The sequence below is a fragment of the Lynx canadensis genome, chromosome B3, assembly GCF_007474595.2.
Source record: "Lynx canadensis isolate LIC74 chromosome B3, mLynCan4.pri.v2, whole genome shotgun sequence".
Classification (NCBI taxonomy): domain Eukaryota; kingdom Metazoa; phylum Chordata; class Mammalia; order Carnivora; family Felidae; genus Lynx; species Lynx canadensis.
The window spans coordinates 20,279,227-20,292,422 of NC_044308.2; the positions used below are offsets into that span (position 1 = coordinate 20,279,227).

General features: G+C 44.3%; 1 protein-coding gene across 1 annotated transcript in view; it reads left to right on the top strand.

The window, feature by feature from the left end:
• Positions 1-13,196, top strand: part of FAM189A1 (family with sequence similarity 189 member A1) — a 287,059-nt gene that overhangs the window by 14,550 nt on the left and 259,313 nt on the right. The window contains exons 3-4 of the mRNA XM_032593500.1: positions 394-534; positions 9,272-9,328. Coding sequence (XP_032449391.1) covers positions 394-534; positions 9,272-9,328 — 198 coding nt within the window. The remainder of the gene's footprint in view (positions 1-393; positions 535-9,271; positions 9,329-13,196) is intronic.

A 13,196-nucleotide genomic window follows, 5' to 3' on the forward strand; every position in this document is an offset into this window, starting at 1 on the left:
TTCTTCTGATTGGCCTCTTATTCTTTTTGATCAGTTTGCTTCAGTGTTCTAGATGGAGAAGCGTGTCATTTTCAAGTGGTAATAATTATGCCCCCTCTTTCCATATTTATAACTTTGTTTGTTTTGTTTTATTAGCTGGTTGTATTAGTTTTCTATTGCTATAGAACAAATTACCACAAGCACAGTGGCTTAAAACAGCACAGGTTTAGTGAGTCTGGAGTTTCCATGGGCCCAGAGTCTGGAATATTTGGGTTTCTGTTCAGGGTCTGAAGGCTGAAATCAAAGTAAGACCAGATGCATTTTCATCCAGAGGCTTGATGAGGGAAAGATCTATTTGCACAGTCCTCAGGTTATTGTGTGGCTGTATGACTGAGTTCCTATTTTCTTGCCAAGTGTGAGCTGGAAAAGATCCAGCTGTTAAGAGCTGCTCTCAAGACACAGCAGCTTACTTCTTCAGGCAGCAGCAGAATCTCCCTCGTGTTTCAAATCTTTGATTTCACGAAGGGCCCAGACTCAGAGGGTTTGCCTGATGAGGTCAGGCCCACCCAGGAGAATCTTCCTTTTGATTAACTCAAAACCAAACTTAGTTTGGACCTAAGTGTGCAGAAAAATCCTTTCACCTTTGTCAAATACTGTAACCTAACCACAGGACTGAAATTCAACATATTCACAATCCCCCCACACACTCAAAAATAGGGGATTCTATAGGAGGTGTACACCAGAAGTTAGGGATCTTGGGGACCGCCTCATAATTCTGCACACCATGTTGGTATTTTCATATTAATTTTAAATATAGGTGGCAATTGCGGGCATTTTTATTTTGTCCTATTAAACTAAGGTGTGTTTTTTTTTTCATAAAAAAACAGTGATTGAATTTTATCAAATGCCATTTATACCTCTTTGGAATGATAATTTTCAGTTTTGTCATATTAATATGATTAATTTTACTACTGTGTTTCCTCTTACTGAACTATCTTTTCATTCCTGGCATGAACCCCTCGCCTTGTTCTTTATTCTTCTAACTGTATTGCTGACTTCTGTTTTACAACATTTTATTTAAAAATCGTATACCTCTATTTATAAGTAAAATTGGTCTGTTTCTATTCTTGTGATGTTTTACAAGTTTGTAACTATTATGCTGACCTTTGTAAAAAGAATTTGGAAAATTACCTTGTTTTTTCCCTCTGTGCCCAGAAAAAAATTAAATAGTGTTGGAAATCTCTATACTTTAAAGCTTTTGAAGAATTTGCCTGTGGCTGTTTGACCACTTTCCCAATTTCTTGGTGTTTGTAGGTACATTTGGTGTTTTGATTTTGGGGGGACTTAATTGTAGTAATTTATATTTTCCTAGAATTGTGATCATCTATGACATCCTAGGTGCTATTGATTGAATGTTTATGTCCCCCTAAAATTCACATGTCAAATCCTTATCCCCAGTGTGATGGTATTTGGAGGTGGAATCATTGAGAGGTGATTATGTCACAAGAGTGGAATCCTCATGAATGGGATTATTGCCCTTATAAGAGAAACTCCAGAGAGCTCCCTTGTCCCTTCTACCATGTGAGGCCATATGAGAAGATGGCTATCTATAATCCAGAAAGTGAGCCCTCACCAGACGTTGAATCCACTGGCACTCTGACACTGGACAAAGGACACGATCCTGGAGGCATTGCAGGTCTCTGGGGTCCACTACCGCACCCTCAAACAAACAGCACGCAATGAATCAAGGCCAGAGGGGCAGGTGGCTGGAGTCTGAGAGGCAGGGAGCAGGGTCAGAGCAGTATGTGGCTGGAGCAGGCATGTGCCCTGAGCATGAATCTGCACTCTAAGGTGAGGTGGAGTGGGGAGGGCGCAGACAATTTCCATGCTGAGCCATGAGCTGAGCCCCTTGGAGATCAGTGTTTCTAGATGCTGAATGCTTCTCGGTTACTGGCCGAAGCATACCTCTCTTGGGGAAAATTTCTCCATTTTGGATCCACAGAACGTCACTGATTAAGAGCAAGCAATGTGTTGACAACAAAAGACTTCCAAGCCTGCAAGCATCAAAGAAAGCAAACTGCAATAAGTGAGAGTCAACAGAAACAACAAGTGACAGACAGACTTAGATGCCTTCTTTCACTATACATCTTGGACTCTAGACATCTGCATATGAAATATTTAAAGCAGTTATGGGCAGAATCATACAGATGAGCATGCAGTCAGAAACTATCTGAAGCAAATAGTCATATTTGGGGAAAGATAAAAGCAGAACTTGTAAATACATAAAATATAAACGTTAACATTCTCTAAAGAAATGCAAATGTTCAACAGCTGATGAAACATCCTTCAGGGAAAATTGGTCATCTGGAAGGCAAACTTAAGGAACTTATTCAGAACAAAATACTGAATGACATGGGTATGGAATATGTGAAGGGAGAACTAGGAGATTTGGAGGATGGAATGTGCATGCGGCTGTTGGAGTCCCTGACAGAGAGACTGTAGGAGAGGTAATATTTGAAGATATATTGGCTATATAGCTTCCATAACTAATGAAAAATATAAAGTCAGTTTCAGGGGCACCTGGGTGGCTCACTTAATTGAGCATCTCTTGATTTTAGCTCCGATCATGATCCCAGGGTCATGGGATCGAGTCCCGTGTTGGGTTCTGCGCTAAGCATGGATCCTGCTTAAAATTCTCTCTCTCCCTGTGTCCCTCCCTGGCTCGTGCTCTCTGTCTAAAATAACAATAATTTAAAAAAACATAGTTTCAGAAGCACAGTACATCCCAAAAAGCATAAATAAAAAGAAATCTGCACCTACACATATGCAAAAATCTCAGAACACTAAAGGCAGAAAGACAGTCTTAAAAATCTTCAAAGAGTAAGGACAGCTTCACATTTCAAGGAACAACAGTTAAAAGGACTGCTAGCTTCCTGATGGCAACAGTGGAGGCTGGGGTCACCTGAGAGGCTTGGTTGGTTAAGCGTCCAACTCTTTATTTCAGCTCAGGTCATGATCTCATGGTTTGTGAGTTTGAGCCCTGCATTGGGCTGTGTGTAGACAGTGCAGAGCCTGCTTGGGATTCTTGCTCTCTCCCTCTCTCTCTCTCTCTCTGTTTCTCTCCTGCTTGTGCACTCTCTCTATCTCTCTCTCAAAATAAATAAGTAAATTTAAAAGAAAAAAAAACTGTGGAGGCCAGATGATGGTGCAATAGTATCTTCAGACTGTTGAGAGAAGAAACTGTCAACTTAGAACCGTATATACCCAAACTACTTTCCAAGCATGCAGGTGAAGTAAGACATTTCCAGATAAACAAAAAACTGGAGTTTACCACCAAAAGGTCTGCACTAAAGGAACTTCTGAGTCAAGGGTTCATACCTTGTGGGATTGCAGTCTAGGGAAGCCTGGGGACCCCATCTCAGATTAAGGTTTTTAAATGTGTACAATGAAATAGGATTACAAAGGAAACCAATTATTTTGAAGTTTTTTTAAATCAAAATATTTTAGGGGGACCTGGGTGGCTTAGTCTGTAAGTGTCTAACTCTTTGATTTCAGCTCAGGTCACAGTCTCACAGTTTGTGGTTCGAACCCTGCATTGAGCTCTGTGCTGACAGCACAGAGCCTGTTTGGACTATTTTAAAAATGTGTTGTAATAATACATTTGCTACTTTATTAACTCATTAAATAACAAAATCCAGTTGCAGGTGTAGTAACTACCCTAATTTCAGAGTAAAGAGCCCTGGTGAAAGGCTGCATCTCACAAGGCATAGCCAGGACAAATGAGTTTGGTACCAACCAGTATATGAAGTAATTTGCATCAAAGAAACATTCACTGCAGAACAGACTGTGTTGCATTTCACTTGGATTTCCTTTTGACTCCTGGGTTATTTAGAATATCTTAAAACATTTAACTTTTTTCTTTTTTTCTTTCATGGGGCTATCTTTCTAATCATTTATAGTTTTGCTACTATACAGTGAGAGAATGAAAGCTATAGAATTCTTTTCTATTATGGAGGAAGTAGGCTGAGAAGGAGAGTGGCTTTCCTTGTTGACATCTTGAGTTTGATGTATTGATGCAGGCTCCAGTGGGAAGTGGCGTGGAGAAAGTCAGAACCACAGGTGAGCGTGATGGTTAGGAGAGAGAATGGTGGGTTGGGAATTGTTGTGAAGGAAGGAGGAAGAAGCCATGGATATGGGGTGGATATGAAGATGTATGTTTCCCAGAAGGGAGTTGAGATGGACATCGAAGGCTGAGGGTTTGCATGCTGGAGTGAGCCATGCCATGTGGCCCTAGGGAGACTCAGACACACAAAACCACTCAGAAAAGAAAATGTAAGTAGAATAAAGTAGGAGGTTCAGCCACTCCATGAATCAGAAGACTTTTGCATAGCACAGGTCTGATGTCTGAAAAGCTTTGAGAGACGGGGTCAGTAGACTTTTTTCATTCGGGGCAACTCAGAATATTATTTGCTCCATTTTTTTTACAACAACAGTTCTTTTGCTAACGCTGTGAACCCTGGCTTCTTAGTGGTAAATTGATACCACTGTAGCTATTAGGCACACCTGCCATATGTTTCGTGAAAGAATTTAATTGACTTTCAAGTCTGCATTCTAGAAGGACTTGCTTCCCTACCTAAAATGTTGCATTACCATTTGCCTTTGAACCAGGAATGAAGCTCCAAAGAAAATTCTTGATTTGGGGCAATGAAAGAGGACAGGATTTAAAGAGCTAATTTATTCCAGGCCTCTGTGTTCAGGCAGCAATACCAATCAAACAGGAAGACCTTTGGCTCTAAAGATGCCATTACTTCCTGGCAGTCTATTATCCCCTTTCATCACCCTCAACAGCAGGAAATTCTGTCTCATTTTTAATATTATCTCTTGCCTCTATTTAGGCTGGGTGGGAAGTGGAGAAAAAAGTGGGTTGGTGTCCTTTTAACAACTTGCAGGTGCTTGAAAAGTTAAGTCCCCCTCTCTCTGAACAGTATCATGCCTTTCCCATTTTTTTTTTTTTGGTCTTTTCTTTCACAGCCACTTAATCATATGTTACTCTTCTCTGACCCTCTTAAATTTCTTCATATTCTGTGTAAACTGTGGACTTTGAATAACGATATTGGCAAATTAAATGGGACAAAGGTTTCACGAGCTGCAGTAATTTCACGGCTAACTAGCTCCATGACCCCGTTCCTCACCAGAGTGGAAAAAAATAAACCGGAGGAATTACTGAGCTGGCGGAACATGCAACGTAATTCTCACCAGTAGCTGGAATTGAGCAAAAAAATAGTTCAAACTCAGACCTGATCATTTCTGAGCAGAGGTACACTCCATTCTTCTCTGTTGCCAAGTGGACCAGGAGGCATCCTCAGGGAGGAGGCACTGTGGCACCTAGGCTTTGAAGACTCTCCTCCAAGCCATTCTCCATTCTCCTGTGCCTCCCTCCCTTGTTAGAGCGGGTACCGATGCTTCTAGGTCGGAGGAGCAGGGAAGTCAGCTTCTGGTGGGGGGAGACACGGGGAAAGAGTGGACATTTGAAAACAAGAATCCAATATTGCACTCTGGTTGCATTAGTGTATTAATAAGCTTGAGCTGCCATAACAAAGTACCATAGATTGGGAAGATTAACCAACAGTTAAGTTAATCTCACATTCTGGAGGCTAGAAGTCTGAGATCTGGGTTGAGTTCTGGTGAGGACCCCCTTCCTGTCTTGCAGACTGTCAAAAGCTCACTGTGGGGGAGCTTGGGTGTCTCAGTCGGTTGGGCATCCGACTCTTGCTTTTGGCCCAGGTCATGATCTCATGGTTTGTGAGTTCAAGCCCTGCCTTGGCTCTGTGCTGATGGCGTGGAGCCTGTCTGGGATTCTGTCTCCCTGTCTCTCTCTACCCCTCCCCTGCTCGCTTTCTACCTCTCTCTCTCAAAAATAAACATTAAAAAAAATACTTCACTGTGTCCTCACATGGCCTTTCCATGGTGTGTGCATATGGGGAGAGAGAGAGGGAGAGAGATCCTTCTCATCCTGTAAGACCACCATCCCATCATGAGGGCCCTACCCTTACAACCTAATCTAACCCTAATTCCCTGCTAAAAGTCCTACCTCCAAATACCATCACATTAGGGGTTAGGACTTCATGTGGATTTGGGGAGGACACAAACATTTAGTCCTATGTTGTGTAGCAAACTTCCACAAACTTTATAGCTTAACACAACACCATTTAGTTTCTTAGGTCAGGAGTCTGGACATGGCTTAGCTGAGTCAACTGGTCAGGGTCTTACAAGGCTGCAGTCAAGGTGTTGCCAAGGTAACATCATTTTAAGAGGTGCTAGATAGGATCGCAGGAGTGTAAATTATATTGATAATTACCATAATTTATCATTGATTATCATATTGATAATCAAGGCTACAGGTCATCAGGGATCATCTCAGGATTTCCATGCCCCACTGAGTCTGATGATTTTATTTTTTTCCTTTGTATAGGGGAATTGAATCCACCCTCAATTACAGTTATTAATGATTCTTAGAAATGTAGTTTTCCCCAGTAAAGCAAATTGTCCATATTTGTTGGAAATAAAATTATTTGAGGGAATTCATAGAATGATAACTTTATGATGGAAGTAAGGAAAGTCCAGAATTCATACTGTGGCCTTAGTTAAGTGATATTCACTTCCTTTGTGTTTATAAATGCCTGCTCTTTGGAGGTTTGTGGGTTTCCAATAATATTTCTGTTACGAGTCACTTGGTCACTATAGACATTTGATACTTTTATAAACTTCAGCTTAGGAGAGATCAAAGACTTCTGTCTGAGCTTATTAAACATGCCTTGAGAGATCTGGTCATAGTTTAGGGATTTAGTGGGGCCCCATGTACTCATGAATTCAGAGGCCCTTCCTGAGTGAGGAGGCATTGGGCCATGTCTTAAAGAATAGGTAAAATTTTATATGGTGGAAGTGAGAAGTAGAAGGCAGAGTATAAAAGGACATTTTCTGGGAGGCATGCTTTCCCATCCTCTATCCAGGTTTTGTCTGGATGAGGCTGGTGTTGGTGTGAAGGGAAAACAGAGGACACTCTTTGGAAGTCACATCCTAAGGAGATGGCAGGGTCAGAGCCAGCTGGGCCAAACCACCTCTAGGATTTGGGTTTTAGTGACCAGGAGGAGGGATGCCACAGTGTCAGGAGAGATGACAAGAGGGAGACTGTGTTGGATACAGATGGGAAAGAGAGAGGTCATAGGCATTGTGGAAGAAGAACGAGGGACTGGGCTCAACAAGACACAGGAGAACAGTAGTCAAGGGTTTCTGTACAGGTTGCAGCTGGGGGGCATCATGAAGAGAGATTTGGGAGATGGGAAAATGTTTGTAAATAATATTGTCAATATTGACTTATTTGCAGGATGCATGCATTGAAGAAAAAATATATATATGACATGCTTGGGAGCAGAGTGCCCTGTTGAGCTCTCTCTGATTCATTTGTGTGTGTGTGTGTGTGTGTGTGTGTGTGTGTGAGAATAAAGTTCACAAGTCTTTCCTATGAAAGACCAGCTGTGTTCCTATGAAAGACCAGATGTCCAGATGTGTTTGGAAACCCACCTGAGACTGGTGCAGGGTGTGAGAGAGACTGTTGGGTCTAAGACTTGGCCTCACCCACTGCAGAAGTGTTTGCCAAGGGGACCTTGGGGGTCTATTCAGCCAGATACTCTCTTCTGGGGACTGATTCAGTCCTTTTGGAATTCCAGGGGGAAATGCACCAAAGCCCTCCATCCCAGGGCCCAACTGCCTTGTCCATACCCACAGCAGAAAGTTGGGGTGATTTATCTTTAAAAAAGACCTTGTAAGAAAATCCCTTACTTGTAGTGGGGCCTCCCAGCATATTTCCCTGTCAAAGGGGGAGGTGCAGCCCTCTCCTCTTTATTGTGTGTGGTTGGATGTTGGCCTGTCTCTGGAATTTGCATCTGAGCGACCAGGAGGAGGGGTGCCATTGTGGGAGGTAGAGACGATAAGAGGGAGACTGGGTTGGGGAGGTAGAAATTGCAGGTGCGTTTTTGGACATGTTGAGGTGGAGAGTGACACCAGGAGCAGTGCCTGGCAGGCAGTGTGATTCCGCAGTCAGGGACCGACCTGCAGGAGGTGTTGGTGGATAGTGTTAGAGGATCCCCAATGACAGATGGCTCAGGCAGAGCCGGAGCCTGAGTAGAGGTCTTGGGAAGTGGGAAGGGGAGGGAGATGTGGAAGGACAGCATGGAGCAGAGGATGGCAGCCAGAGAAGGGAGAGTGTCAGGGGAGTGACACAGAGACTAGAGGACAGTGTGCCACCCATAGGTAGATGTGGTCAGCCTCCTGTCTTCAAGCCGAGATCGCTGTACTTGTGTGTTGCACTCAGGGACCCCTTAGGTGACCTTGGGAAGTGTGTCTGCCAGTGGCAAGGGCTGAAGCCACACTGTAGTGGGGAGAGAGCGGCTGTGTCTCTCTGATCTGTCTGCCCTGCCTGGACCCAAGGAGACTGGGAATTTCAGGATCAGCATCTAGTGACTGCCTCAGGGAATGTGGGCTTGGAGCAGCCTGAGGGAAAGGTTGGCCAGGAGCTGAGGGGTGGTTCTCCTGAGAACAGAAGACTGGAGGGTGTTCCCGTGGTTAGGGCTACCCAGAGGGGAGGGGCCAACAGAGGGGAGTGGCTGCCAGAAGATGTTCTGGAGGAGACAGCTCTGTGGGACCTGGGGCAGCAAAGCCTGGCGGGGCTGGCCTGGGAAAGAAGCGAGCAGCTCAGAGTCAGCATGTGGAAAGCTGGGACCTCATCTGGTGGCACCCCTTCCTGGTGAGGTGGGAAGCTGGCTGGGGACCAAGCGTGTGAAAGGGTAGAGGGGGGCCTGGTAGGTCTGCTGTACCCAGCACCCATGCACAGAAGGCATGCACTCAGGTGACATGCAAGGGGGGTGGCTCTGCCTTTTCCCAAAGTAGTGTTTTCCGTCCTCTCTGTGATTTTTAAGTCACAGGGCTAAATGACTCACAGGACCAGAGGGGAATAAGTGCCCGATGGAGACACTTTCAGAAAGCACATTTGTTCTTGGGCCTGTCCATAAAGAACATAAGTGACCTGTCAGGACCTCCTGGTGGTCTCAGAGGCCCGTGTGCTGCAGGCTCTGAACATCTGGATGGACCACACGCCTCATGGCCACCCAGCTCATGTATGTGGGCCATATTCTAGAAGTCATCCTTCTTTGGGTTGATCAGCTAATACTGTGTTTTGATCATCTGTTAACGGATTCCAAAGAGTCTTACCTTCCTGCACTGTCTGTCCTTCCAGGTGCTGCTGTCAGGACTCATTGGCGTTGTCTCCTGGAAGAGGCCTCTCTCCCTCGTGGTAAGTCCGCACGCAGTCTCCATGGTGGCCTTGGAGCAGGGCCCTCCCTGTGGAGATGTGAGTGCTTTAAGGGCAATGGCAAAGAATTCTGGCTCTGTGCAGAAAACAGGATGCAGACCTTCATGAAACTGGCACTTGTCAATGCAGATGGGCACGTAGTTAACAGCCACTGTGCATCTTCCCTCCGTACATCTGAGGGTAGCCCTCAGGTGTCTGTCTGAGATGCTCATGTGCCATCTTCGTGATGGTTCTCTTTGGGTACCCTCCTCCAAGGACATGCCGGGAACAAAGACATTGTAAGAAGTGTAGATGCAAGCGTTTTCTCTAGGTGTGTGAACACCTTCGTGCATATACATATGCATGCGTATGACCACAAAGGCAGCACATATTTTATCAGAGTTCAAGACATGTTGGCTGTTTGTATGTTTTGGAGACTGAAACTTGGGAGTGTAAGAGGAGACATTTATTTGAGTAGAAGAGTGCAGGGGTACCACTTGAACCCTTTCTCTCATTGCTATGTCACTGTGTTGGGGAGGAGGGGCAGGCCTCATGGGGGATGGAAAGGAAATGATGGTTTTTCTCTCTGAAAAGTACCCCAAGCAAATTCATGTCTATTGATTTGTATGTGTGTTTTTCTCAGTGTATGCATTAATATATTTATGCATCCGTGTCAGGACCAGACGAAGAGGTTTTCTAGGTTTTGATGGATAATGAAAAAACATGGTGTGGCCTCTTTGTCTTTTGTAGTAATCAATTATTTAAAATCCCTTCTTTAAGTGATTAGATTTGGAGATAATGACATGTACTAAATATTAATGGAAATAGAAAAAACCCACAAGTCTGCCTGTTGTAAACACCTCCTCCTCATGAGAGTTACCAGGGCGTCCTGAAGAGGCATGGGGAAGAGAAGGAGTGGCATTAATTCAGTGAGCCTCTTCTCCTATGACCCATCGAGAAATTTTCTTCACAAAAAAAGGTGTTATTTTTTTTATGTAAAAAGTTTCAAACATGCATAAAAGTAAGAGAGGCTAGTATAATAAATCCCCATGTAGCCCCCATCTATCTTCCATAAAGATCAACACTGGCCTGTCTTGTTTCATCCAAGCCCCTTGCTGGAGTATTTTAAAGCTAATGCCAGCTAATGTATCAACAAGCTGACTCTTATGCAGAGGGAAATGGTGGTGGACACATCAGCTGTGGGGCCTGATGTCCTTTGGCTGTGCTTTTGGGTGTCCTTTAGGGACATGGAGGGACAGCTTGCTCCATTCCTCCTCACCTGTCCTCACAGTGCAGGCAGAGGAAGGCCTCTGACACTGGATGCCAAACAAGAAGAAGCCACAAATCCTTTGGGTGGGTGTGTGGGCAAAAAGACAAGAGGAATGGCACCCATCACTCAGCCACCCTTCACGCCTGCCCCCACACCTGGCCCCAGGATGGAGATTCTCATGAGGTTGCGCATTTTATTCTGAAGGATGCTGTGCAGTTTATAGCTGACAAGAAGTCAGGACTCCTTATGGATGTGGCTCAGGTGTGTCCTGGGGAAGCCAGAGCAGTAGGGTGGGGTGTTAGGGACTCACCCTAGGAAGCAGGATAAAACACCAGACTGGGATACCACAGCAGAACTTTCAAAATGCCTGTCCACTAATCCCTGTCCGTTGGTGTAGAACCAGCTGCTCTCTGGGTAATGGTCAGCCTTTCCTCCCATTGATTTATTTCTGCCCAAGCCCCAGATAGAAGAGAAAGGGTTCCCCTAGTTTGACTGACCACTTTCCTTACTTAGGTTTGTAAGGGGGTGGCTTAGGATAACACTAGGTGCTATAATAAATCCCAGACTTTCAGTGACTTAACATGACACAACTTTGCTTCTCGAGTGGGCATTCCAGGCAGTGGCCATTCCCCATCACGGGTGATCCAGAGGACCCTGGTTGCTTCCATCTGGGGCTCTACAATTTCCTAGGCCTGTGGAGTCAGCTGCATTTCAGTGGAAGAGAAAATAGTGGAGGAGGCTCTGAAGATGACCTTCATCACTCAACACAGAGCCTGTCACATGGCCCTGTCTGGCTGGGAAGGAAGCTGGAAAATTAGTTCCTTCCCGGGCAGGCACTTCCCAGAGGCAGCTCCATACTATGAAGAGGAGGGCAGTGATTTTGGTAGACGGTTGGTTGTCTCTACCATAAGAACGTTCTTCTACTTGTGTTTACCAGGACAATCTAGTCTTGATTCATTAGAAAATCTCATTCTGTAGACTCAGCTAGAATGGCTTGAAGTCTTGATTTAAATAATTCTTTTATCCCAAGCTCCTGCTTCTGTCTTGTACCCTAATCATAGTGTTTCCTTCCTTCTGGGGGTATAAGCTGAAGAAGCTACCATGAGTATTCTGGTTCATTTCCAGGGGATATATCACCCTCTGCCCTCACTAACAACCTCTCTGAAAGAGGCTGTCTCCCATGGGGTGGTTGGAAGAGGCAGTGCTGGGCCCTACTGCTCCAGGGCCCGCGTAGCCAATGCCTGACACCTTGCAGGGTTGCTGGGTGAGGACAGCAATGCGTGGGCCATGCTGATGGCGGGATTTTGGTGCTGTCATTGGTTTGCTGGCAATATCTTTTCCTGTGAAGGGCAGGTGCATGTGTGCCCACCTAATCTCTGCTGCATCTCCTTTCTTTTTCAATATGATCTTACATGACAGAATGGGATGAAGAAGGGTTTACTTCTTGCCCAGAGTGACTGATATGCTGGAGGGAAGCCTCAGTTAGGAAAAGGGAAGGGAGAGAGGCAGCAGGCTGTCTGAGAGCAAGGGGCAGGAGACTGCCCCTTCCAGGCTGGTGAATGTGATGCCAGAGAGAGGAGGATGAAAATTTCTGCCTGGTATTTTATAAGAGCTTTTCATATGCCGAAAACTAGTGATAGCTATCTCAGTAGAGAATATGTATTTTTGCATTACTGTGGTTCTTTTTTCTTTTTTTATTGAAGCATAATTAACATACAGCCTTTTTTTAAAGTTTGTTTATTTTGACAGATAGTAAGAGAGAGCATGTGTGCGTGCAAGCAGGGTGGGGCAGAGAAATAGAGGGAGAGAATCCCAAGCAGGCTCTGCAGTGCCAGCATGGAGGCTGATGTGTGGCTTGAACTCATGAATCTGTGAGATCATGAGCTGAGCTGACTGAAATCAAGAGTCAGATGCTTAACTGACTGAGCCACCCAGGCACCCCAACGTACAGTGTTAATACTAGTTTCAAATGTACAATATAATGATTCAACAATTCTGTATGTTACTCAATGCTCATCATGATAAATGTACTCTGAATCCCCTTCACCAATTTCACCTATCACCCCCCCCCCCAACTTCCCTTCTGCAACCACCCGTTCTCTGTTTTTAAGAGTCTTGTTTTTTGTCTCTTTTTTTTCTGTGTTCATTTGTTTCTTAAATTCCATGCATGAGTGAAGTCATATGATATTTGTCTTTCTCAGTCTGACTCATTTCACTTAGCATTATATGCTTTAAGTCCATCCGTATTATTGCAAATGGCAAGATCTCATCCTTTTTTTATGGCTGAGTAATAGTTCTTTGTGTGTGTGTGTATACCACTTTTTATTTGTTCGTTTTTTGATGGACATTTGGGTTGCTTCCATATCTTGGCTATTGTAAATAATACTGCAAAAAACATAGAGATGCATATGTTTTTCTAATTCAGTCTTTTCATTTTCTTTGAGTAAATACCCAGTAGTGGAATTACTGGATCATATGTATTTCTATTTTTAATTTTTTAAGGAACATCCATACTGTTTTCCACAGTGGCTGCACCAATTTACATTCCTACCAGCAGTGCACAAGAATTCCTTTTTCTACACATCCTCACCAACACTTGTT